Source organism: Miniopterus natalensis, chromosome 2, assembly GCF_054644295.1.
Source record: "Miniopterus natalensis isolate mMinNat1 chromosome 2, mMinNat1.hap1, whole genome shotgun sequence".
Classification (NCBI taxonomy): Eukaryota; Metazoa; Chordata; class Mammalia; order Chiroptera; family Miniopteridae; genus Miniopterus; species Miniopterus natalensis.
The window spans coordinates 122,481,886-122,509,739 of record NC_142082.1 but is presented as its reverse complement, the minus strand read 5'-3'; the positions used below and the strand labels follow the sequence as shown (position 1 = coordinate 122,509,739).

At 41.7% G+C, this 27,854-nt stretch overlaps 1 protein-coding gene across 1 annotated transcript in view; it reads right to left on the bottom strand.

Annotated features, from left to right (window-relative positions):
- The window catches only part of E2F7 (E2F transcription factor 7), a 36,292-nt gene extending 9,104 nt beyond the window's left edge, over positions 1-27,188 (bottom strand). The window contains exons 1-7 of the mRNA XM_087814525.1: positions 26,980-27,188; positions 26,211-26,303; positions 17,907-18,197; positions 14,305-14,473; positions 10,104-10,394; positions 8,554-8,709; positions 6,974-7,108 (exon numbers count right to left, since the gene is read on the bottom strand). Coding sequence (XP_087670651.1) covers positions 6,974-7,108; positions 8,554-8,709; positions 10,104-10,394; positions 14,305-14,473; positions 17,907-18,197; positions 26,211-26,303 — 1,135 coding nt within the window. The 5' untranslated portion in view covers positions 26,980-27,188. The remainder of the gene's footprint in view (positions 1-6,973; positions 7,109-8,553; positions 8,710-10,103; positions 10,395-14,304; positions 14,474-17,906; positions 18,198-26,210; positions 26,304-26,979) is intronic.
- Positions 27,189-27,854: the final 666 nt, after the last annotated feature.

Sequence of the window (27,854 nt, the reverse complement as noted above, 5' to 3'; positions counted from 1 at the left end):
TAAGTTAGTGGATGACTATAAAGTGAGACTGAATCCATATATATTCTAAAATTATCTAATTGCAACTACTTAAAAGTAGAGGAAGATATTCCTCATCCCAAATAAGAATGGACCTGACATTTTAGATACTTTCCTTGGGCAGCATATCAAATGAAAACCCAGCTATGCTCAGCCCAACATGCACATTTTGAGATTTTTAACGTTGAGATCAGCCCCTTATGCCATAGCTCTAGGGCAATGAGTAGAAGAATTTCTATTTTCTGTCGCTTTATTATTTCTTATGCAGGGAGGCTGCATAAGAAATGGAATAAGGTGAGCAGAAACCTCGTGGTTGAAATATTGCAGAACAGCGAGGATTATAAAAGGCTGGGCCTTAGAGGACCATTTTATGCTTAAAGCAGCCTATATGAAGTCGGGACAGAATTTCTACATAGAACTAGGCCTATATTTCTATATAGAAATAGTCCCTGTTGCTCACACAGTTATTCCTACCCTGTTTATCTGTGCTATTTTTTTCTAAGCTCAAAGCATGCACATTTTAATATGACTGGTTAAATAGACTGAAAGGTCCAGCTACACTTACATTCTCTAGAACACACAAAAATTGAAAAAGAAAATCACCTTTATGGCTTTCTATTTCTTATAACAAAAACCCAATAAATGTTCTTTTTAGAAAATCAGAAATTACAGACTCAAAGAAAAGAGAATGGGTTAAAAGAGCAACAGGGATTGTAATTCACCTCCATCCTGAAACAAAACACTGGACAAAATACATAAAACAATGGCTCTGAAGATACTGAACAGAAGGACGTGAAAGACAATGATCCTTTAGAGACAGGAATCAAGTGAGGTGAGCTCCATGACTGCCCCAGTTTACTGCCTGAAGAGTGTTTCCAGGTTGTGATGCAGAGAGAGGGACCTACAGGGAGCCTGGAAGCCTCTCCAAGTTGAGGATGGAGCTGGGAGGCCAGGAAAGCCAAGGCAGCTAAAGTCTGTATGTCAAAATATTGGAGAGCAGAGCCATATAGAAAGAGAATGCTGGAGATCAGCAGAAGGAGTATTCAGTAGAGTACTCACACAAATGAGAAAACCACCCAAGGCCAGGGGGAAAGAACAACTCAAAAGGAGCAGAAGGACTGCTGTCTGCAGCTCATACAGGGCTGGGAATAGTGCTTGGTGCCAATAATCAGAGTGGAAAAGTCTCCTAATTTATGCATCACTGGTTAGAGTATTAAAAAGTATGTGTTTCAATAGTGGGGACAATGTCCTTAAGACTAAATGCTGATAGGATCCTGCTTACCACAGCTTAAAAGCAAGACCTGAAAGGATCACTGTTTAAGTAACTTCACTGTATCCAAGAACAAAGTTCAAGAACATTTTTAGGAATACAGAACAATCTAGCATCTAACAATATATAATTCTCAGTGTCTGGCATATAATTAAAAATTACCAGGTACACAAAGAAGCAAAGAAATATAACCTACAGTGATGATAAAAATCAATTAAAATGGACTTAAATGTGTCTACTAAGTCTATATCTGATAGACTTAGTATATCTGATAGACTTAGTAGACAGTTATTATAATTGTATTCCATAAATTCAAAAAATTGGAGGAAAGACTGAACATGAGAAGTAAAGGAGAGACAGAACATTGAAAACATGAAGGCCCAAGTCAAATTTCTAGTGATAAAAATGACAATGTTGGAGATGAAAATAATAGTGAATGGGATTAAAGGAAAATCAGATGTTGCAGAAAAAATTAGTGAACTTGAACACAAAGCAACAGAAACCATCCAAATTAAACACAGAGAGAAAAGAGATGGAAAGAAATAAACAAAATGACAGTGAACTGTGGGACAACTTCAAGCAGCCAAATATAAACATCTCTGGAGACTCCAAAAGACAGGAGAGGAGGAGACAGAAAAAATAGTCAAAGAAATAATGGCTGAAAATTTGCCAAATTTGATGAAAACTTTAAATCTATAGGTCCAAAGAGTCTTAACAAACCCAAGTACAAGACACATGAAGATAAGTACACCAAGGCACACATAGTCAAATTGCTTAAAACCAGTCATAAAGAATATCTTAAAAGCAACCAGAGAAAAAGGAAACATTGCATACAGAGAAACAGGACAACAGTAAATTTCCTGTCAGAAACAATGCAAGCTATAAAAAAGAAAAAAGACAAGAAACAATGCAAGCTGGAAGACAGTGGAGCAACTTCTTCAAAGTGCTGAAAGAAAAACCCTCCAACCTAGAATCTTTTTACCCAGCTAAAATATCTTTCAAAAACAAAGGTGAAATAAAGACATTTTTAGACATATAGTAACTGGAAGAATTCATTATAGGCAGACCTGCTCTATAAAGTCCACCAACCCAAGAAAAATGATACTAGACGGAAACTTGCATCTACAAAAAGGAATGATAAGCTCTGGAAAAGGTAACTACATGGCTAGATATCAATTTTTTCCCCTTAGTAAAATCTCGTAAAAAACAATCACATGTTTAAAGCATAAAGTTTATAATGTATAGAACAAGTACAACGTTTGGCAACAACAGTACAAAGGCAGGCAGGGAGAAGTGAAAATACGTTATTGTAAGGTTCTTATACAATATAAATAGTATAAAATTTAAAGGTAGCCTATGATAAGTTAAAGGTGCATACTATAAACCCTAAAGCAGCCATTAAAATAACGCAATAAAGAGTTATAGCTAACAAGCCAATAAAGGAGGTAAAATGGAAGCATAAAAAATATTTAATAAATCCAAAAGAAAGGAGAAAAAGAGTAAAAGAAATAACAGTGAGCAGGTAGGACAAATTGAAATCAAAAGCAAGATGATAGACTAAAATCCAAATGTATCAATAATTGCATTACATGAAAATAGTCTAAACAACCCAATTAAAAAGCAGAAATTGTCAGGTTAGATTTTAAAAAAACTCAACTCTGCACTGCCTACCAGGAACTCACTTTAAATATAGGTACCAATAGTTTAAACATAAAAGGATGAACAATATACACTATGCTAACTAATCAAAAGAAAGCTGAAGTGACAGATAAAGTAGATTTCAGAGCAAAGAGTACCATCAGGCACAAAGAGGGGTCATTTCATAAAGATAAAAGAGTCAATTCTTCAAGAAGACATATTGATCAATCATAAATATTTATCTAGCTTCAAATAAATGATGCAAAACTTGACAGAACTGCAAGATATAGACAAATCTGCAACTATAAGTGATTTCAGTAATCCTTTACCAATAACTGATAGAACAAGTAAACAAACATAAAATCAATAAGGACATAGAAGAATTAGACAACACTATCAACCAATTTGACCTAGTTGTTATAGATTACTCCACCCAACAAAGCAAACATATACATTTTTTTTAAGTGTACATGAAATATTTACCAAGATAGACCATATCTGGTATCATAAACAAGCTTCAGTGAATTTTAAAAGATTCAAGTTATACAAAGTATGTTCCCTGTCCACATGGAATGAAATTAGAAATCAATAAGAAAAATATATCTGCAAAATCCCAGAATATTTGGAAACTATATAACACACATCTAAATAACTTGTGGATCAAAGAAGAAATCAAGAGGGAAATTTCAAAGTATCTGGAATTGGAAGACAATGAAAACAGTCAAAATTTGTGGTACAGAGATAAAGAGGGAAATTTATAGCACCAAATAGCTATTAGAAAAGAAGCATGGTCTCCAATTAATGACCTCCACTTCTATTGTGAGAAACTAGAAAAAAACAAATGGAACTTTAAGTAGAAGAAACTAATAAAGAGAGAACCCGAATAACCCTCTAACTATTGAAGAAATTTAATCTGTTGTTAAAAACCTTCTCATATAGGAAACTGCAGGCCCACATCTGCCATATAAAGGCATGTACATGAATATTCATTGCAGCTTTATTTATAATAGCCAAAACCCAGAAATAATCCAAATATCCATCAACAAGTAAATGAGTCAAGAATGACCTATCCATATACTGGAATACTCCTTGGCAATAAAAGGAATAAACTACTGATACATGCTACAACATGATTAATCTCAAAATAATTCTGCTGAGTGAAAGATACCTGGTAAAGAGTATGCAGAGTATAGTCTGTTCTTGTTATTTGTGGTTTGTGTGTTCTATAAAGTAAGCATGAACAATGAATTAGCATGCACCAAATCATTGCTCCTAGAGGAAATACCAAGTTAGGTTCCTGCGAGCCTCTGGTCAAAACATTTTTGTCAACTCATCAATATATAACCCTGTTTTATGTGTTTCTGTTCAAAGACACCTTATTTAATATATATTGTTGATCCATTAGCCCTGAACTCATAGCCAAGAGCACTAGAACTCATGCCTACGGAAGCTCCTCTAACATATGTACATATTTTTTCTGTAAGGTACATCACTTAGAAACATTAGACAACTCTTCAGTACAACATGTGGGAACGATTTTTAAAAGCGAAATCTCCAACTCAAAGCATACAAATGTGAAACATGGCATTAAAAAGATCGTGAAAAGGACACTTGTTTATAGTATGAAAATTGAATCAAGGCAGAGCGCTGCCTTGTTTGACCTTAGCTGGAAATGTGTGTGCTGGCAACTCAAATTTTTTGCCACTCTGCGTATCTGTGAACAACTTAGAAAATGCTGAATTAAATTTGAAGTTACAAATACATTTTAATTAGTAGATAAATTCACAAATATGGAAATCTGTGAATAATAAACATTGACTGTGTGTGACTCACTGATAAAATTTTTTAGAAAATACAAATCTAGAATGAAAGAAAGATCAGTGGTTTCCCCTGGGGGTAGGACAGGAAGGAAGGAACTTTGAAGGGTCAGGAGGAGACTCTGGAGGGTGATGGGTTCATTATCTTGACTGTGGTGATTATGCACGACACAAAACCTTATCAATTTGTAACTTTAATCACGTGCCATTTATTGTGTGTCATTCTACCTCAATAAAGCTGTTAAAAGGAAGAAAAGGCATAACGGTGGGAAGGGAGAAGTGGAAAGACATCTATGAAGCTTAACTGTGAGGAATTGTTACTCAAGGAGTGAAGGAGAGTGAATTAAGGAATCAAACGTAACTTGACTTTCCAAATTTGACTGCTGGGTTGATGATGTTGGTGTTGTCAGTAGAAACTAGGGAATGCAGAAAGAGGATCACATTTCTGAAAGGTAGATAAGTTACTTTCGAGGTTCCTGACTTGGTTCCAAGCCCTCTTTCCTTCATCAGATCAGAGCTCTCCCAGTTGCTGTTCCACTGGTTATGCAAATACATGAACTCAATTTCCCAACTCCAGCTCATTTCCCCAACCATCTCATTTTCTGCAATGATGCCACCACCTTTGAGTCCCTCCTCTTTTATAATCTATCTAAAGACCCTTTGTCACTTTAGTCTACTATATCTAGTGCAAACTTGGCTTAACTTTTGAGGCCCTCCAAAAATGCTGTTCCAACTGACCACATTTCCTATCTCACCATTCTCTACCTAAACCCTCCACTTAAATCAGGATAGCTGATCTCTCCAACACAGACCAGATTTGTTTTTAAGTCTCAGTTCCTTCAACTAAAAAGCACTCCATCCCTCCAAAACCTAGAAGTTCATCAGAACTTAACCCATATCCTCTCTGATTTCCTGCAGAGCCACTACCACCACGTGTAGTGCTTAACTATTTTCTAAGTTTCAAATGTGTGCTAATCATACGACTTCAGTAGAAGCTCATTAACCAACTAAAGTGAGCAAGGCACAGATCTGGGTACTTCAGGTAATCAAAGATGAACAAAGACCTTTTCTGCCCTCCAATGCATGGAGCAGGGACAAGAGCCCAACATCAACATCGCCAAGTACAACAGCACAACACTAAACTGACATACTTTAGATGAGAAACTCTCTGCTCTGGGTGATCAGGGAAAGCTTTATGGAGGAGCTGACATTTGTGGCAAAGTTTGAAAGGTGAACAGAATATATCCATGTCAGAAAGAAGAGGGCAGGGCTTCACAGGTGAAAGGATGAAGAGAAGCCAAAGGCAGAGCAATAGAAAATGGCAAAGTTGTGTATTGCACGTAGGCAGGGACTGCGTCCTATACAGCTTTAAATCTCTCAAGGCACTCAGCATAGTAACCGTGCACAGTCCATATTCAGCGAGTACTTGCTGGGTTGAATTAGTTATACTAGATTTCAAGTGGTTTCATCTAGGTCCTAAGTGAATAATGTGCTACAATGAGGTAGAGAGCTGTATCTTTCATAAGCCTGGGTTAAGTGGCAGGAATTTATATCACTAACACCAAAATTGCAAGAGTAATTTAAAAATCACGTTAATGGCTTTTTCCCAGGCAGCTTCGTTGTATGTAAAGTAGCTGGTACAGTAGAATCCAGTCTCCAATTGCTCAGCTATTACCTGTGAAATAGGGAGAAGATAATACCCTCTTCTGCTCCAGTTTAGTAAAATTATGACATTTATAGCCTTTCAAATTACAAAAAAAGATGTTCATTACATCTATACTATATTTAGAAGCCATTTTACCACATATCAGTTTTGTGATAGCAATATATAATTTTTACATCATGTGGAATTTCAAAGAAAAACAACATTTTATTCCACTAATGCAGACATAATCCGAGTTCATAAGTGTCATTTTTAATCCTCAGTCCCAAACCTCCAGGAAAAAAACTTCTGGATAAAACAGAAAATACTAAAGAGCTGTAATTTACTAGTTACAGAAACTCCCACATTATAAGTTCTCACTATTTTCCTTCCTACTGTGTTAGCCAAACAGCACACCATTAGTAGACTAATACTCATTTTTCCAAGGGTGACATCACCAGTCTAATTTGAATGTGACCTGGGTAATGGAAAATGAAGAAGATCGATCTCATTCTGTAATAGATGTATGGTTTAGAAAAGGAATTGGGAGTTATAAATAAAATAGTCCCTCACAAAAGCAAGCCTTACCACTGGAACTGAAGTCCACAGGCCCAATCCACTTGAAGGCTGGCTTACGGCCTCTCTCTTCTGTGACGTGCACTTTCTTGATCAGAGCCAGGCTGGTGAGAACATTGGCGATGTCATAGAGACGTCGTACCTTTGCTTGAAGATATAAAACACAATTATGGTCACACTGCCTCTGACACCACTACATTTTAGTTTATGTGATAGGTCACTTTTCTTGGCCACCACATAAGCCTCAGGGGGAAAGCTGTGGGGTGGGCTGAAATGAGTGATGGCTCTGTCAGGGAATCCCAGGATTTATGTACCTGATGTACCTGCAGACACACATTAAGGTCGGTGTGTCCTTCCATTTCCACAGCTTCACACCTTTACAGACAAGCAAGGAGTGCCATGGTTGCAAAAACACCCGAGGGAGGGAAACAGGCTGTAATTAGAGGCTTAGTAAATGCGATTCTGATGTGTGGCATGTTGATAGCTTGCCCTGAGTTTCTCCCGGCAGGAGGTTGTGGCACCAGCTTCACCAGGCAGCTGGGCTGTGAAAACGACAGGGATTCCCCAGAGCTTCCTGCAAGGCTGTATCCTGGGTACATAAGGCATTCAGGGCTCAAGATTCTGAGGTACAGCTGTGCTGAAGAGAGGCAGTTCCTCACCTGAAGTCCTGGCCTTCTGGCTACCTAGTAGGGGAGGGGTGGGAGGCACAATCCCTGAGTCTTAAGGGGCTTTGGGACACATTTGAAAATGCATGGACTAGAGGAGAAATTCAGAAGGGGTGGCAACACATTAAATAGGCAGGGTGATGCCCACAAAGTAATTTCTATTTAAGAAATCAATTTATGGGTAGGAAATCCACTTGGCTTCAGGGCTAAGATCAGGCAAAGGAGCTTTGATTATAGTCTAGAAACAGCAAGCATTCATCCCAGATGCAATTTTCTTCCCAACTGTGGGAGAGCTATATTTTATTTAGTCATTTCTCCCACAGGATGGCTATAATTCCAGCTGAAAACAAACAAACAAACAAACAAATAGCTAGGGTATGTTAAGCTCATGGCTTCCTAGGGCTTGAAAGGGCTACCAGCAGCCAAGGGCACCTGGCTCGGGACCCATGCTCAACAGAGAGGAAGATGCGCGGAGGATGAAACTCAGAAACGCTCTCCTCATCTGGCAGCCACGTCCCACCACCCTTCCCCTACTCTGGTCATTCCTCTGGTTCTTACCTGTGGATAACTTTCATCTCCACCCATCAGAAGAGTAAGCAGGGGGCGGGGAAGAAAGGGGAAAGAAAACTCAGACATTCTGTCTTGGATACAGCGATACTAACGAGAAATGCAAAGCGTCTCACACCCTCCCTGACCTGCATTTGCGGGATGGCATCCTGCTTCCACCGTCCACTCTAACTGCCGAGGAAGCGTCAATGGGAAGCCTAGTATGTGATCAACTTACCTCTCACAGCACCAAGAACCCTGGGATGCAGGAAGGAGTGCACTTCTCCAAAAAAAATAATTCTTTTACTTTCAGAGGCAGAAAACATCAACCTATGAATCCCATCCTTTCTGTGCGAGGTGGATTTAGGTGAAGGTGCTTACTTTTAAATTTGCTATGGTCCAGCGCATGCTGGTTTCCTTCTATCAGTATTTTGGCAGCCACGTCAAGAGTAACAATCTTGGTTTTAGACACGAGGAAAAGCATGACAAACTTCTGGCTCATGATTCTCAGCGACTTGTCTTTTCTGTTTGCAGATGCTATAAAGGAAACGAAACGAAGGCATCAAAGAAGATAATTTATCACAAGAAAGACTGTACTTAGAGTTTGTCAGAACTATCTACCTCTGCTGGTGGAAAGATCACTTTTGTTACAGAGAGGAGCCTTCTGGACACACATCACAAACGATGGCTCATGGGGAAAAAAAACGGATTCTCTTGCTGCGCATATTCAGTAGCAATAGACTCTGAAATGTGCATGTTAAATACTCTTAATGCTTTATACTCATACTTCATGGAATAGGATGCAGGAGGTAGTTTTCCTAAAGCAATTTTTTTTGCCAGGATTAATGTAGGAGAAAAGTATAGGCTAGGGATGAACTGCTTTTAAACATCAACTCTTCCCTCAGAGGCAAGGATTCCACTTTAATTTCTCTGTGCCCACAATACAGGCAGACCTTGTTTTATTGCACTTTGTTTTATTGTGCTTCACAGATATTGCTTTTTTTTTTAATAGAATGAAGGCAAGAACGCTCCACCAGCAAAAAGGTTACAATGCACTTTACTGCAGCCAAACCCACAACAGCTCTGAAGTGTGTCTGTATCTAGAATACATGGTACACACAGTAGGTGCCCACCTCTTGCATTTCTTTTCAGAAATAGGTGAAGAAATAAACTATAACTAAATGGGAGACACTGATGCGATACGTGTTGCTGTGGATGGCAGGCAAACCATCCCGACAGATGGCTATCTCCCCTGGTTATTAAGATAAGAACTGGCTCATGGGGTGGAACTAAAAGGCATGAGGCAGTAAACTGAATGAAAACCAGGCCCGCCTTTCCATTCCTATTTCTTAAATTTGCAAGCGAAATGAGGGTGATACTTGCACTCTATCATCTTAGCCAGGGGTAGCAGTGTGAGAACGATGAAGACCAACGGTTAAAACAGGCCTAGGACAAATGAGTCAGGAGGGGAAGAACAATGCAGGTGTAAGGGAAAAAAGTTCTGCATCGAATGAAAGCGGGGCCGTCTATCTTTCTCATCAACATCTGCGGCTAACAAGGTTCTTTTCCAAGTAGCCTCCTATATATAATTTGAAAAATTGAATTCATTGTAACGATAACTTCTTCAAAGTAAATTTTCCTTAAAGGCTCACAAAGAGAAATCAGCATGGGGCTGCCAATCTGAAACAGGAGCTCTGCTAGCGATCTATGGTCCAAACACCAAATACCAAGTAAACCAGACAGGTTTTCAGTGAGGTTGAGTGGGCAACCCAGTTGGGGAGCCATCTGTCTCCCTCTCTTCAGTGGAGAGAGTAACAGGACACCTCCCTCCAGGGTTGTCAATCTGGCACTTCCCACCTCAGCAGTGACTCTGTTCTGAAGAGACCATCCCTGTCTCTGTGCTATTACTCATGTGGTTACGCTGAACTCACAAGAGGGACAGTCGGGCTCAGAGAAATCCAGCAAGTGTTGGTCTTGGGGATCTGCATAGCCATCTTTTTTACGGTCTCCAAATCTATAATCCATCAGCTCTAGCTCCTTCTGCTGGAGGTACGCCATCTGCTCCCCATACTTCTGCTCCTCTCCTAGTCTCTGCAGGTTCCTCAGGGTTCTTGGCAGGCTGTGCCGCCCATGCCAGCCGTACTGATTCTTGGCCACCCGGCTGACCAGATGCAGCGACTCCAGCACATTGACAATGTCATAGATGCGTCTCCTTTCAACGCCTGTTTGAAAAACAGAAGCCGACCATCACCATGCAGACATGCAGATAAATTCCTTGAGAGCCAGGACCATGTCTAGGAACTACTCTGTGTGATGCCCGGTGGGATACCCAGCAAGCGTGGATGTGCCACAAATTCATCCTGCAAGGATGAAAGTAATGGAAATTTTTTTCTTTCCTTTTCTTAGGATCCAATCCCCACTAAGAATAGTATAAAACCTCCACCCAGAGAAGCCTGATGTCCCGTCTATATTACACAAGTGGTTATGTCTTTTCTTTAGGCCTGTTAGCAAGTTAAAATGGGTGCGACTGAGCAACACAAGGCTAGTATACCCGATGGACACCTGATGAATGCTGGATGGCTGATTTTGACTTATATTCCTAATTAGGCAGACTATAAAATAGTGTCCAAGAACTGATACCTTGTTTGGACAACACTATCCTTTTCTGGAGCTTGAATGATGTGAAAGAATTATCTTGTTAACTCTCTTAATGGTCCAGCAAGGAAAATACGGTAAATACTCTGTGTCCTATTTTACACTGGAAACTCAAGAGTCAAGAGCTTGGGCCCCTTCTCAAGTTGATGGAGGAAGCTACAGCCAGGGCTGGGACCACACCTGAGTACCCTTTGGCTCACGATGGCTGCTGACAACTCTCCCGGTGCTCTCATTCACAGTACCCTGCCAAGCAGCCAGTGGTGAAACAGAGACTTCGTGTACAGTAGTCTCTGTACCGTCAACTTCATCAATTCCCTACTCCTTGCCCAACATTCCCCAGATAGCTAGGATTATGAGCTGTCTACTGAATTTACCCAAAATATTCATGGTGGTTAGCGTGGGGACTGTGGGGTTAGACTGCCTGGATCTGAATCCCTGTGCTGTCCCTTAGCAATTGGGTGATCCTGGGAAGTTATGGAACCTGTCTGTGCCTTAGGATTTATCTCGTAAGACGATGAGGGTTAAATTCGACCACAAATGTATCTCCAACAGATGTTTACTTTATCTACTATTTGTATATTATTTTGCAAATACTTCCTGCATGGCACAGGGGATACCTAAGATCTCTGCTAGCATCACAAGTGGATTAGTAGAAGCAGGTTTTTGAAATCTCCTGTCTGTGACTCATACTGTTGTGCAACAGGCCCTTCAGCTTTTGGAACCCACCTCCCTCTGTGCTCTCAGGTAAGTATCCGTAACAGAGGCCTCCAGGCACCTCCTAGAAAACCAGCCCAGCTACAAAGATGCCCTCTTTCTGTGCATGTGCCAGGAACTGTTATATAATCAGGGCAGACTCAGCAAATGTAGCTTCCGGCCGTTCAAAAACTTAACAGGAGAAACAGATCGAATTACAATGAGCACTGCCTCGCCAAGAGAAAGTTCCATCACATGCATGAAGAGGCATTTCATAGTCCATCAGAGCATTTCAGCTCATGACCCTGAAAGGCTCCTTACCCTCCAACTCTCCAGCTTCAGGGCCAGATGTCTGCTGGAAGGTGGTGGCAGGGGCAGTCAGCAGCCCCCTGTCCAGACCCGCTGGGTTCCTTATTCCAGGCTGTTTTCATATATTAACACATCGTGTTCAGAGTGTAGCATTCTATAAGCCTTCCCATTAGAAATGTCACGTGAATGCAACTGAGACACCCCAGGGCCAGCCATGTGCCTGCCATTTTGTTGTTCTGTATTAGATACAATCTGTTTAGTCTCCATCTAGTGGCTAGACATCCCAAGAAGGGAAAATAAAGGAAGATTCTGACCACTGGGAGAGTAAGAAGCTATTTAATGTGCACAACAGGTGTCTAGTAGGTGATGCTGGTAAGAGCACGTGCAGCTGCTTGCCTGCACAGTCACTCACCTTTTCTATCTGACTGAGTGTAACTGTCCATTGGCTGGTGCACTGAAAAGTCCCATTTCACAGGTCTCAATGCGTGCAGGTTACTCTGGGCCTTGCCCTGCCAGGAGGGTTCTCCCTGGCACTCAGCCTTCTTTTCCTTTTGTACAAAGGCGATCCTATTAATCCTACTCATTGCATTATTTATGCCCTCAAGGATTTACCAATGTTTACCAGGCTACCCTTAGTCCCCGACGGAACTTATCAAGAACATCTCTCAGCCCTGCAGGTGAGTTTCTTAGGCTGAGCTATTTTCCATTTAATAAAGTCACTTCCAGCTCTTTCTTACCTACAACATCCATGTCAAATCTACATGGGACCAGAATATGGGAAACTGCAATTTGAATGTTCTGCACATCCTTGGTTAAAATATGGTCTTAGAGCTAGTGACCTGGGATGTAGCAGGGAGTTTATATTCAACCGAAGAGACGATCACCACTGAAATAATTTCCAGGAAGGGACCTCATTTTCAACCTCACGTAAAGAGAGATGGCAAGGTCACCTGGCAGGTCTGGATGATGTGAGGCATTAGGAAGCTGCTGCAAACATCTCTGAGTTCTGTCCCAGGCAGTCATAACATGGGGATCTGCAGAATGACCTGCAGCCCAGGAGTAGGAGTCTGTCCTGTAACACAGCCTCCCAACATCTAACCTCTCGTCTTCTGCATTAATATCAGTGCAAGGTCCCGGTTTCCTGAACCCCAGTGAGGACACTGATTTGTTGTTCTACCCTCATCTTCTGTAAGACTAGTTTCCAGGATGCTGTGCCTCAAATGGGTCTACACCAAACCTCTTTCCAGCTGGGTCACTTTCCCCTTCTTGTCTCATTGCTACCTGTGCCAAATACTGTGTTCTACTTCTGGGCTTCAAACAGGCTCCCCAATCAAAGCACTCTACTCCCTCTTCCTAATTGCAGAGGTTGAAAGGACAGCTTAGTGAAAACTTCCATGTAACAATAAGAGTTACCCACGCCAGGCCCCAAGTTAGGCATGTTACTGACATTACCCCAACCTGGCTAAGTCCTTGCCAGGTAGGTGCTACGGTCCCTATGAGAAAAGGTTAATTATCTTTTTAAAGCTCACACAGCCTGTAAATTAGAGAGCTCGGCCCCAAATCCAGCCCTGTCTGACCTGATCTAAAGCCCATCCTGTGGTCTTCCCATCACCAACCATTGCCTCCTTGTTATTTCGGTTTCCAGCAAACACAATCTTTTTAGCCATCAGTTTGAATAATTCAGACTGACAATCATCTACTGGTGCATATTTCTCTGGGCTATGGGAAGAAATAGAACTAACAGACAAACTAAAAATAATATCTAAAATTATGTATGTAAAACCTCCTAAGGAGACACCCCACACCTGCAAATCTTTGTGATTCCTGCTTATTTAATGATTGTCAACAGTCATGTTCATCCTGAAACCAAATGCGACCCATGTCCACTAGGGGTCTCTATTCGGAAGCTGCTGTACATATTTATAGAACATACACCATTGCACATTACACATACCCATCCCATGTGAACACATGTACTCTTCTTTGTTATAAGATTTAGCTGTTTGAGTTATGTCCAGATGTGCTTTCCCTAGTTTGGCAGGCTTGCTGTGAACAGCACAGCACAAGGCTTCAAACGTAATGAATGCTCTTGCTCTCGAATCCTGCTTTATAATAGAAATAACACCAGTTCTGACCCCGTAGAGGCATTATTAAAAATAAACAACAGGATATTTCAAAATATTTTTTGAGCCTGCCTGAAATAAGATGAAATTAAAATATGTGATAGGACTCTGTAATGTGAGTCCTATAAAAGTATTTTTTAAGGTTAAGAAAACCAAATTTTTGTTTGACCCTCAGGCCAAGAAGGCTCCCTGGAATCCTACACATAATGATCATGGAAGAAGGAAGCTCCACCTGCCCGTCCTTACTCCTTTACTTAATAAAAGAGGCAATCTGATGCCTAGAGCCTGCCCGCGGGAACCAGTTTCCCACTATAACTGGGGACAGACCTCTAGGTAGCCTGACCATACATACCAAGGCTGACAGCAACTTCATCTAGGGAGATGGTAGTTTTCTCAGTTGACACAGGATAACTTGGATAGCGAGCTAGAAACTTCTGGCACAGGAGTCCCAGACTTTTCTGTTTTCTGCTTGGCCTTCGCTTCTCAAATTTGTCCACAGCACTGTCCCCAACCACACAAAGCTACAGAGGGCAGATAGAAGGGAGTGGAAGATGTCACGGTTAACATCCTAGTAGAGAAACTGCAAAGGGCAGTATTGGTAAGTCAGGGGGACATCCCAATCCATACCATCCTAGATTCCAGTTAAAATACATTTCCTAAAGTAATTTTCTACCTATTGCCTTCTCTGGACTGAATTTTTTTCCTTTGCAATTTGAGGCTGAGCATACTGGTTAAAACAATGAACAGTGCAGTCATTTATAAGCTGCTATACTCTTGCTGACTGTATGTTTGTTGGACTGTAGATCAAGCATCACTAGGAGCTTGTTAGAGATGCAGAATCTCAGGACTCATCTCAGACCTGATCCATCAGAATCTGTCCTCATAGATCCTATGTGATTTCTGTTGACATGAAATTTAAGATGCACTGGCCTCCACTGTGTCACTAAACAGTTTCATATGTTTACAAATGACCAAGGGTTGACGCAACTGAACAAGAGCAGATAAACCTTACTCTTCTTTACTCTTTCTTGCTGCAAGTACACAAAACAAATGTCCTTGTCTCATCAACCCACATTTGAAAAGGGCTGAGTTCAACCCCAAGAAAGTAAAAGGTTTTTCAATGAATATATTTAAGGAGAAAAGCAATATGATGATCTCAATAGCTTCAGAAAAAACATTTAATACATTTAACACCAGCTCATGATTTTCAAAAATGCCCTTAGAAAACTAGGAATGGAGAGCTTGAATGAAGTGTGTCTATAAAAACCCAACAGAAAACATCAGTCTTAAAGAGCAAACCTGGGAAGCGCTCCCTTAAAAATCAGGAAAATGATAAGGATGCCCCTCTTCTACATCATATTAGAGGTCTAGCTAGGGCATGAGGACAAGAAAAAGAAACTGAGGCACAGGAATTTGGAAGGAATAAGTAAGCGAAACTTTCATTCTGCAGAACACATGATTGGTTACACGAAAAACTGAAGACTATTTTAAAAAGTCAGTTACATCACTATACAACAGCAACAGAAAATGAATTAAAAAGATATGATTTCTATTAGCAAAAAGAATGATAATGTTTTTAGGAACAAATCTAACAAACATTTATTTGCATAAAATATTAAAATTTACATTTTAAAGAAATAGACTTAAAACTCAGAGAAACATATATTCATGGATAGGAGGGCTCAGTACCATAACCAGGTTAATTCCCAAATTCATCTACATGCAATGCAATTACAATTAAAATCCAATCTAAAGTACATATGGAAGAAAAAAGGGCAAAGCATAGCCCACATACTCTGAAGGAAAGCAAATTGAAGTTCTTGCTTCACCTGATATGAAGGCTTATTACAGTATGGGATTGGTTCAGTGATGGACAAATTGGCCAGTGGAACAGAAAGAGCCCAGAAACAGACGTACACACAAATGGAACTCTGACAGGTGACAGAGGTAGCACTGCCAGCTCCAGGGAAGAGGAAGAGCTGAATAAATGATACAAGGACAATTGATTATAAGAAGCAACATAAAGAGGAAAAAGGCAGGCACCAATTTGAAATGTAGCACGTATAACTGATGAAGGTTTAGTTTCACAGGTATACAGTAAACCCTACGAATCAATAAAAATCAGCAAAGAACATGAACAGGTATTTCACAGAGGAGGAAAAAACATGGTGGCCAGTAAAGATATGGAAAGGTGCTTACCCTCATCAGTAACCCAGGAAAAAGCAAATGAACACCTCACTGGGTTGGCAGAAATTAATAAGTTTGAGAATTTCAAGTGTCAGAGGGGCTGTGGGTCAATATATGTTTATACATTACTGGTGGACGCAAACAGCTCTTGGGAAAACAATTCACTGTTATCTTGTGAGTATGTGAATATCCAATAACCTAGTAATTGCACAATTTGGTGTATATCCTAGAACAGTAGTTCTCAAACTTTGTGGTCACAGGATCCCTTTAAGTTCTTAAAAAATACTAAGGAATATCTTTAAAAAAATACTAGTTCTTTATTGCCTTTTGATAGAATAGTTGGTCATATAAAATCCACTTAACATTTATATAATGTCTTTAGTAACCATGACTTTACCTCCCAACCAATCCCCAAACCAGAATAGTACTATTAGTTTACATTAATAGAGTAACCCATCTCTTGAATTTGTATTTATCATTTCCTTGCCATTTTTAAATCACTCTGTCATACAGATGTGTATTCCTATATAATATATCACTTAGGCTGGTTTTGTTTGGGTTTTAGTCCTTCTGAGACTTGCTTTTTTCAATCAACATACAACAGGTCCTCGCCTTGAATAATGTCATTTAGTTCAACATTGTTTTCCTGTAATGCTGATGAGATGCTGTAGGAACTTAACTCTTGTTTATATCAATTAACTATGTAAAATTGGTTTGGTGTTTTGTTTTGTTTTTGTCATTTGGCTTAAAGTCGTAGAACCTATTTACAACGTTAAGTGAGGACTTACTGTACATCCTAAGATTCATTCAGGTTCTTGTGTGTATGATCACCATTGCATGAATAAACCACAACTTATTTGAACATTTCCTGTTTATAAGGATTTGGGTTGTTCCCAACTTGGGCTAATAGGAACTATACTGCTCTGATATTCTTGTTCATGTCCCCTAGTGTACATACGCAGGAGTTTCTCTAGGGCAGTGATTCCCAATGTGTGATCAGATGTGTACTCAGTCACGTAAAGGAATCTGTGACTACCACTGCAATAAAGTGTACAGCACATTCAGTTCATTTTCGTCTATAAATTTCAAGCTGTAATTTGGGGCATCTTTTTGTCTTCTGTCCCAATTTATTCATTTTGGTAATTTTTACAGATTAAAAGAATCCACCAAAACAAAGAAAAATGGAAGAGAAATAACATTCACATCTGTAATTTTTCTTAGTATTTCTCAGCAAAAGTTTGATGGGAGACTGAAAAATTAGTGAACACTGATTTTTTTCTTAAAAAAGTACAGCTATATCACTTATTCAATAGCTCTGGTTCTCCACAGGACACGTAACTTAAAGATAACGTCAAAGCCCAAACCCAACAAACTGGACATATATGAGAATAACACCACTTCCCAAGTAAAAAATATTTAGATTAATATCCTTAAAATTGGAGAATTAAATCCACAGCTACATTGAAAAAACAAACAAAACAAATTCCCTCATTAAATCAAAATTATTAAATATCATTGCTTAAAAATTGATTTTTAAATGTGTACTGGTCAAGGGAATATCATAAAGAGAAGAAAGCATTCATTGTGAAACATGAGATACAGAGTGAGAATTCCATTTCAGCTATATAAAAAAAGATATTAAGTTTAATAGTGCTTTTGGCTCAACAGTAGCTAAAAAACTGAGAATTCTATGATTTTTTTAAATAATCAAGTAAAAAAATTAATTCTATAATTCTATAAAAGCCCTTGGGAGCACAGCCTGTTTACCTGCAGAGAGTCTGTAAACACGTCCTCCTTGTTCTCAATGGGTCTGAACAGTCCCTTCTTTTTCTCCCAATCTCTTATGTCTGGGCTGGCAGCACTAATGAGAATCTTCAGGTTAGCTGTGGGTGTCCATGGTTCTGTCTGCTGTCTGTCGACAAGCTTAACTGGAGTAAGCTTAACTGGAGTAATGGGATTTCTTTCTGGAGTGAAGATTTTTTGCTTCGATAAGTCAATTGGTTCATTTTTTATTGGAGTCTTCGGGGTCATCCTTGATCGATCAACAAATATATTTTCCTATTTTAAAAAAGAGACCTTTTAGTAAGAATGAGAAAGGTCAGCAATCAAGCTAAGAGAACAGTTAGTTCCCACCATGAAAATACAAAGAGACCATATGTTCAGGGCTGAAAAATATTAGGATAGGACTAATGAAAACAGACAGATTCATGGGACTCAAGGAGGGGCTCCAATGAGAAACTGATTATAATCTGCTACTTCTTTTATGCATAGTTTTCATGGCATCTCTGTGAAAGAAGTCATGAGTGTATCTGTCACTGGTGGACGCTTGTTATAGTTGGGGATGAGAAGGGCAAATGTGAGCTGGGTCCATATGCTCCTAAGTGCCATATTTTTTAAACACTTTAAGTTTGCACTAACCAGTGAAGAGAAATTATGCTTTTGTAGTTCAGTGTTCACCAGCACTAATATAGCAATTAGCAGGACCAATTAAATGGAAGCACATCCAACAAAATGCCACAATTTAAGTGAACCTGGAGCTGTCTAATGCTATTCCCCCAAAGCAGTTCTCAAATCATCCATGGTGGACCAGGTTTTTTAATTTTCTAACTCCCACATACTGATATGTGGTCTTACTTCACAGGACTCATGCAACCCTCACTCCATGTGACTCTCCACTTGAATTTGCCAATCAAACTGATCTACATACAGCCTGTTCAACAAGAAGAGGCCACTGATCACAGGCTCAGATATCATGGGGGCGATATTAAATTGCAATAGAGATTTCTAAGTGCTTAACTCTCAATTTTTTCCAGCTTGGCAACAGTTTGTGGAGTAGAACCTACCCTGAGTATACTTTAAGTAGAATATCTTAGACAATTATATGGAAAAATTAATGATGGGTCCATTATGTCCATTAGTCCATTGTAAAAAAGGACTGAGCATAGAGAACCTACATTTGACCCAACTACCAAGAAATTATAACAAATTTCTTTCCCCTAAAACCAGTTTTTGGCATTCAAAATCAGAAAGATTCGATTTTTAAAAAAAATAAATATTTTTATTGATTTGAGAGAGGAAGAGGGGAGGAGAGAGAGACAGAGAGAGAGGGAAACATCCATGAGAGAGAAACAGCAACATTAATCAGCTGCCTCTTGCACGCCCCCTGCCCAGGAATCGAACCGGCGACCTCTTGGTGCATGGGTTGACACTCAACCACTGAGCAACACCAGCTGGGCAATTCAGCTCATCTTATAGAAGACTTCACCTCCAGGCAATACCATCTTACATAATTAGGAAGGTGGGTAGTTAAGTATTTGTCGCTCCCTTTCCTGTACATGTATCGCTCTATAGCTACTGCATGCTTGGATTTTGGCTGAACAGTGGTTTTAAAAAAGTGCTTTCTTATAAATGAGCAACATGTGAAGAGGGAAAAGACTGGGAGAAACTGGAATTTGTATTAGCATGCCAACTCTTGTTCCTTGGATTAGCAGAGTCTGCCAGCTAGCCATGGTGGTTCTATCCTTCTGTAACAGGAAGGAAGGGGGTGGGGGTAGGAGTGAGTGTTGGTTTCTCCCACCACAACAGCAGTAAGCGTCCAGCCTGGGGCACTGCATCTCTCTCTCTTTTATTTTTTATCATTTAACTTTTTTTTTTTTTAATTGCTGACTCTATTACAGATGTCCCCCATTTCCCCTCTCTGCCCCCCAGGCCCCCCAGGCCTTCACCACATAACTGTCTACGTCCATGGGCTATGCATATATGCATATACATTCTCTGGCTGAGCTCTTCCTTACCACTCTCCTCCCCTCTCTACCAACATCTCTTAACAAGTTCCTACAAGTGTGCAATTTTGATTCAGTCTTCTGCAAGGGAACCCTCCAGGGAAAGTATTGAGTGTTTACTATGCGCCACACTGTGTTTCCTGAACTTTATGTATATTAACTCATCTAATCTTGTGACCTGGATACTACTAGTTTTCCAGTCTACAGCTGAAGAAACTGAGGCACAGAGAGGTTAAATAACGTGCTTGAGGTTACATACAACCTTATTCCGTAGAAAAGTAACTGGTATGCAAGAAATAGCTGAAAGCAGGAGTTTCTGAAATTCTGCATCTAGAAATAAGCTTGAATTGGGTGCCCCTAGGGAAGCTACCTTTTTCACAGCTCCCACACACAGCTGGCCCCAGCAAGCCCCACTAGGATGGATGGAGAGGTAGAATGGGGAAGCGGTCTGCATGCAGGCTCCAGGGCCAGCTACTTAGCAGTATGAGGGAGGCCCAGCTCCTTCTCCTCACTAGTCTCCAATTCTCTCAACTGAAAATGAAGTTCATAAAAATATCAACCTCAAGGGTTATGCGAATAGTTCCTGGCACATAGTGAGCATGCAATAAAACTTAGCTATTATCTTCTCCTCTCTTTCCCATTCTTTATTACCATTCATGCTGACACTCAGAGCTAATATATTTAACTTCCCGGGTATATGTCTTGTCTCATTCACGGGACTGTGCACTTCTGGAGGTCAGGGAGTAAGTTCCGCATGTCTCATTCCTCACAGTTTTTGGCACAATGCCTTGCCCAGTACAGGTGCATGGAGAACACTGTGCCTTGATTATCTAGATATTCAAAAAGGTATCCCTACAGCAAAGGGCGTGGCCCAGGCCTGCTGAGGCAGACGGAGATTCTCCCTCCCTCTCTACCGTCCATGGCACCTGGAGTCAAGGAACAAGGCGCGCCTCCTCCTTTCTCCCTACCGAGGAGCAATTCAGAGAGATCACTCCCTCCAACACTTTGATATATTTTCACTACAGTTTAAGTAATACAGATGCACCTCGACCTATGAAGTTATGTCCTGATAAACCAATCGCGAGTTGAAAATATGGTAAGTTGAAAAAGCATTTACTATACCTAACCTACCGACAATCATAGCTTAGCCTACCCCACTTTAACTGTGCCCTTAATGCCTACACTGCAGGGATGGAACCCCATCGTAAGTCGAGGAGCACCTGTAACTGACTTCCTCTTCTTCTCACCAGAAGCAGGAGACCCAGGCGGGTGTTTTGTAGACATGATGGGATGGGAAAAACAAAACGCAGTATCCAGAAACACTGGCAACACAGCACACTGTCGAGTGTGGGTTGTTTACCCTGCGACCACGTGGCTGACTGGGAGCTGCGGCTCGCTGCCGCTGACCCGCATCACCACAGAGTATCCTACAGCATATCACTAGCCCAGGAAGAGAGCTAAATTCAAAATTCCAAGTATGGTTTCTACCAAATGCGTACTGCTTTCACACCATTGTAACGTCGAATACTTGTAAGCTGAACTTAAGTCAGGACCATCTGTACTTAAGGTAGGAGGAGAGTTAGGTTACCTGATATGCTGTGATTGCATCACACCTCCATATCAAAAGGAAAAAATGTCTAGCAAATTGTTTTACAAGGTCTCAGGTGGGTAGAAAGTCAACTGCTATCTGGTCGACCCTGCTCCATCCAGCTGTTTATCCTGCAATCCTCACACTGTGTAAGGCAGTGAAAAGGCGATTGAAACAAGAATTTGGAAACCAGGTTTTTGTCTCAACTCTCTATCTTTTTGATCCTGAACAAACTGTTCGTTCTGTCTGGGACCATGATTCCTGTTCCATAAAATAAGGAACTCAGGCTAAAGTCTCTCTCTCCAAGGCTTGCCAGCAAGGTTGCCCAGCTATGTGGTGGAAACTGGGATGCAACCAGACCTCTTCAGGAATGAATGATTCATTCCAACTGCTGGAAGTCATGCCAACAGGAAGCCCTTACCTGGAATGTCTTGGCCAAGTGGGCTGACTCACCTGGGGTCCTGCCCCTCCCCGGAGCCCTGATATGTAAAAGCCTGGCCCCCTTGCCTGACTCAGGACCACCCTGAGGGGTTATCCTGGAACTCCCCATAGGCTAAACTCAGACTTCCACTGAAACTGTGCTGCAGATCTGCCTCTTCCTCTGCCCATCTCTGCTGCCTTCCCTTTTCCAGGCACCAATTCCTAGAATACTCCCTATAAACCTCCTGCACACTAAGCTCCATGTCACAACTGCTTGTCAGGAAATTCAAGCTATAACACCCTGGAAATCACTTCCTCCCTTAGACATAGCCTGGAGAAATAACCCATGACACAGGTTTCTCTAGTTTTCATATGTAAACGGAGGTAATACACACTGGCTTACCTGCCAGAATTACTGTGAGGATGAGATCAGATTAGATAATGAAGGTGAAAGTATTCTGTAATCTGTGAAGTGCTTTACTAATGTTCATCATTCATTACACCCGAATTAAAACCATGCCATATGTTGCCTTGGAAAAGGGTTGGTAGTTAAAAGATTTTGGTTTTGGTCTTGCTTCTGTTTCAGATACAGTTTTGATCATGTTATCTCAAATAATATAGTAATCAGCCTTGTCAAGGCCTTTGGTAATGTCATGCCAACCTCTTTTCCAGTTTCATCTCACGCAAACTCTACATTTTGCCCCAAAAGTCCACTTGCTTTTCTTTTCTTTTTTAATATATCTTTATTGATTTCAGAGAGAGGAAGGGAGAGGGAGAGAGAAAGAGTGATAGAAACATCAATGATGAAAGAGTCATCATCGATCGGCTACCTCCTTCATGCCCCTGACCAGGAATTGAACCGTGATCTCCTGGATCCTAGGTCGATGCTCAACCGCTGAGCCAGGCCTGGGCTGTTCCTCACACCATCATGTCTTTAACACCATCGGCTAAGCCTTGCCTGTTGAAACTTTACCTATTGTTTAAGGCTCACTGCAAAAACTACCTGTTGGGAAGTTTCCCCAGCTAGTGACTAACGACTCTCCTTCCCATCAGAGCATACTTTCTGGAATGAGTAATCCACACTGAGGGCTTTCCCATGCCCATATCCCAGGGGTTCCTCGAATTATCAGTGTGTTCCGATCCACTGCTTCTCACCGAGGTCACCTTCCAGGTGCGAAAGCAACGGCAGAATACCTCATTTGACCTCACTGCAGTGGTTAAGACTACTGACTGTTCTTTGCTCTGTAAAACCGTCAGTCCTTCTGAGATAGCAGTCTTTCTCTGTTGGTTCTCTTCCTACTTCTCTGTTCCCTCTCAGTCTCCTTCATTGGTTCCTCTTTTTCCACTCTTACAAACCTCAGCCCAACACTCTTCTCAACTTGCTCTCTCTGGGGTAGATCACCACTCTCATGTACACGGTTTTAAAACCAACTGGTATAATGATAATTTTCAAGTTTGTGTTTGGCTAGCACCTTCCATGAATTCCAAAGTGAGGCAACCAGCTGCCTTCTGCACATATTTATTTACCTGTGATTACACAGGTACAGATATATATTTCAAATTCAACTGACATTCTTTCTTAACCACTCTCAAAAGAGATGAGTGACCAGAAAAAACCAGTGACCACTAAGTCTAGACATTGTCCCCAAATATACCACTCACTTCTACTATTTTTAAAAATTGATTTGAGAGAGAGGGAGGGAGGAAGGGGGAGGAAGGGGGAAGGAGAGACAGAGAGAGAGAGAGAGAGAAACACCAATTTGTTATTTCACTTATTTATGTTTTCATTGGTTGCTTCTTGTATGTGCCCTGACTGATGATCAAACCGGCAACCTTGGCATATCAGGACAACACTCTAACCAACTGAGCTAACCAGCCAGAGCCTTATTTCTACTTCTTTACTAGTTCTTCTCTACTTGCCTAAGTCTAACCTTCATTTCTTCAAGCCCTAGCTCAGTGTGACCTCCTCACGAAGCCTTCCCAACAGCTCAGTCCTCATTGCTCACCTCTTTGTCCCAAATCATCCATTTTCTACTTTTGTCATGCCTAAATGCACCGTAAACTTAGGAGAGTTGTTTATAATCCCACAACTGGGCACAGTAAATTTGGGTAATCAAGTTGAAACTCCTTTATGTTTTAAGTTTCTCCATGGTAGTAAGAAAATGCATGTATAATACAGAACTTGTAAGAGTTCTTGACCAGTCCAGAAAGATTAAGTGCTCTATATGCCAACTGATGCATAGGACACTGTAGCAAGCAAACATCCCTCAGAGGGTTTTAAGAAGAAACAACTCAGCACCGTGAGTTTGTGGCCATGCTGAATCTCTTGAACATTTCTTAAATGTCCACACCTTGTGTTGTTTCTCCTCCCTAAAACGTCCCTCTCATTCACTCTTTTCTTGTAGGCTGAACATCTTCAACTCTAATGTTAGCTCATCTGAAGCCTTCCAACTCTCCCTAGACTCCCCATGAATTTATTTCTTCCTCCTTTGTTCCGTGGGGGCCACTTTGTTCTCACTCATATTACAGCACTTATCAAATCATAATACAGTTGGTTAGTTTTACATCTGAGTTCCTGAAAGTCTCTCAGGTTACGGAGGGCAGGGCCCGAATCATATTTGTCTTGGGCTGTCAGTTTGAGTATAGTGTGAACAGTATGTGTTGCTGAGTGCTCAACAAAAAGCCAAAGGGGGAGGTGCTATTTATTAGTTGCAATTTATAAAAGAAACAGGTTAGGAGAAGTTAGGAGACTTATTAAACCTCTGTCCCCTAGCACCTTTGATATATTTGTTGAAAGACTAAATAAATATATCTGTTCAAGGTGACATAGCTAATGAATGGCAGTGCAGAAACTCAAACCCAGATCTGACTCCAAATCCCATGTTCTCACTATCCTTAGAAATCCTTTCACAGCAACAGGATAAGAGAGACAAAGTCCCAAGTACCTAGGCAGAAGCACTCTGTTCTATCCTTTGCTTTCTCTCTGAGAGGTGAAATAATTCCTGCTCAGATATTCCATTTCAAACATTGTAACCACTTTCCCAATCTCTCTGGAGTCACTTGAGTTTTTCCCCATATCCATTAGAATGTAAAAGCTCATCTGGACATAGTACTTACTGATGCTAACTAGAGTAGAAGTTGAAGGCACTTGATAAGAAGTCACTGACCCAGAATGGAAAAAGTGGACACTGACTTAGGCTTTATATAAATGTATATATGTATTTTAAAGGCTATCCCATCCAAATTATAAAACATAACAAAATTTTGCTCTGAAACTCCTAAAGTCTGAGCATTTTCACCCTCATATAGCTTAGGTAATTTTTTAAAAAGTCCTCTTTAAAACAAGAATGCTTTGGTATACTTCTTTTCCTAACAGAGGTAAATCGAATGCAAAGGGGGGGGGGACCCTACACAGGAAAGCATACAATTTCACACCTATCCAAAATTAATGGTTGTCAAATATTCTTCAAAGGGTCACATAATAGGTTCTTTGCAACCAGGCAGTTTTATTGCTGATGCTAAATCTAAAATTTAGACTAGGATCCTAGAGAATTTCAATGCCCAAGGAAGTTGCTATGCTCAGGTTTATATTCGAAGTTTCTACATCCAGGTTTATTATATCTATTTGCCTTTGTCTAAAATTGTTTACATGTTTGATACTAACAAGCTATTTCAGTGTTTCAGGAGGGCACTCGGTGAGTATAACTGTGTTGACGTGGGTACAGTGATAGTTTAGATATTGCTATGGCCAGTTTACTTGGTAATGTTTCTTGAAGACACCACCATGGTCTTACAAATTATAGGGTTGCAAAAGAGGAGTAATGACTCAGTGCAAAACCAGACTAGCAGTAGTACTGTAATGGGACAGCCTGTAAGAGCTGATTAATGGGTATGAAGAATATTTCACAGTACTTTAGTAATCCAGCATTTATAGCAAAGGGTCTATTTTCCTGGGTACTGAGGCTTAACGTCCCTACACAGCATTAGCTAATTCCAGTTTTGGTAGCTACGACTACTACAAACTTTTGACTGAGGTGTCCAGCATAACTTTGATTCATATAAATTGTTTCCAACACTGCATCTAACCTAGCCCCTTTCCACAGCACAATGACTGAGAAACTCAATTATTAATGGTTTGGATGCCTCCATTTAAAAAAAGTATATTTCTATAATGTTCATCATATTCATTAGGTTTTATAAGACAAAAACAAGTGGCATATTGAAACACTTAACTGAATTAGACATCACCATCCTAAATATGTTAGACCTTAGTGCACTTACCTTTTGTGCATTTTCCCCATCTTCAATTGCAAAATCTAGTCTGGGCTGCCTGGGGCTGATCAGGTCTTTTAGTGTTAAACAATTTACTTCCATCTGTAATGCACAATTACATTAGAAATGATTTTACAATTAGATGCTTTCTCCTCCAACAAAAATATCTATTTTTCGCTCGTGAACATGACCTTCCCTTCCCTAAACTCATCCTGGGAATTTCTAGGAGCGTAGCCACCTCCAGCTCTCTAAAACGAACGAACACAAACACCAATTAGGGAAAACTTGGGAAGAAAAAAAATCGACAAAAATAGTAATTTTTTATGAAGAGCAACAGAACAAAGTAAAGTTACCCAGTCAGAAGGTGTAGGGCAAATCTGTTAGAAAGTACAGAGTCTCCTAAGGTCAGTTAATTTTGGCGCAAAGAACTGCGAGGAATTCGGCTTTAAGGAGGTTTGAATCGGGGGAAGGAAACCTGATCGCTAGACCGAGACCCTTCTGCTCGTAGCGCAGCCCCTTTCCAGGCTCCCAAACAGAGCCCAAGGATAAACTTTTCCAGTGTAGCCCCCCAAGCAGTGAGGAAAGGCAGGTCCCCTCTGCTGCCCGGCCAGCGGATGGGCTGGAGCCAGGACACCCCACGCGCACCTGGTCCGGCGGCATAAATTCCTCTATTCGCCTTCAGCGGGGGAGGGGAGGGGAGGGGAGGGGAGGGGTGGCGGCCGGGGCGGGGGGGGTTCCCTTTCCCCCCAATTCCCGCCCGCCCGCCGGCGCTACTTACTCCGGCTTTGCGAAGGAGGTTTCCCTTCCCTACTGGGACCTCTACGGCCTCTCGCCCGCGCAGGATCAGTGGGGCCAGGCGATCAGCAGCCGGGCGGCGACATCGGGCGGGGAAAGCCAGGTGCGCAGACCCCGGTTCCGAACGCCCCGCGATGTCCCGGACCCCGCGGCATCCGCACGGCGCCGGCGTCCCGACTCGCCCACGGCGACTGCAGCCCAGGATCGCGGTCCCCGCTAAAACACCTCCTCTGGCGCCTAGAGACCGAATTTGAGAATCGACCAATCAGCGGCGGCCGGCGGAGCGGCTCCGGCCAATCACGCGGCAGCACGGCCCGGGCTCTCTGCCCTCCGGGTCTTGGCGCTCCTGGCCGCGCGTTTCGCCCTCACCCGCCCAATTGTTGCCGCCTCGGCCCGCCCCCCTTCCGGGCACCTGGAAACCCTGGGCGCGGGAGCCAATTCCCGCGGAGGACGCGGGCCCGGGCGGCCGCGGGAAGCCGAGGTGGGGGCGGGCGCGCGGGGCGAGGAGGACGGCTCTTTTGTTATGTGCAAAAGACCCGCTCAAGTCCCCTGAACTTGCCGCGCGGGGAGCGCGCGGGCGCAGCCGGAGCGGGGGGAAGGCAGATGGAGTTTGGAAAACGAGATACGCGCGCTGGATGCTGCCGCCCCCCCCCCGGCCCCGGCCCCGGCCCCGCGCGCAGCGGCGAAGCTGCCCGGGCGTGTTGGGGCAGCTTTGCGGACACCTAACGCTGGTGTGACACGTGCACCATGGTTACCGCTCTGCTGCGAGCAGATGGCACGCCGCTCAGCCCTGGAAACCGGCCTGGGAGCGCAGCCAGCTGTTTGGGTTTTTTTTTCTTTTCTTGCAAGTCCGGAGAA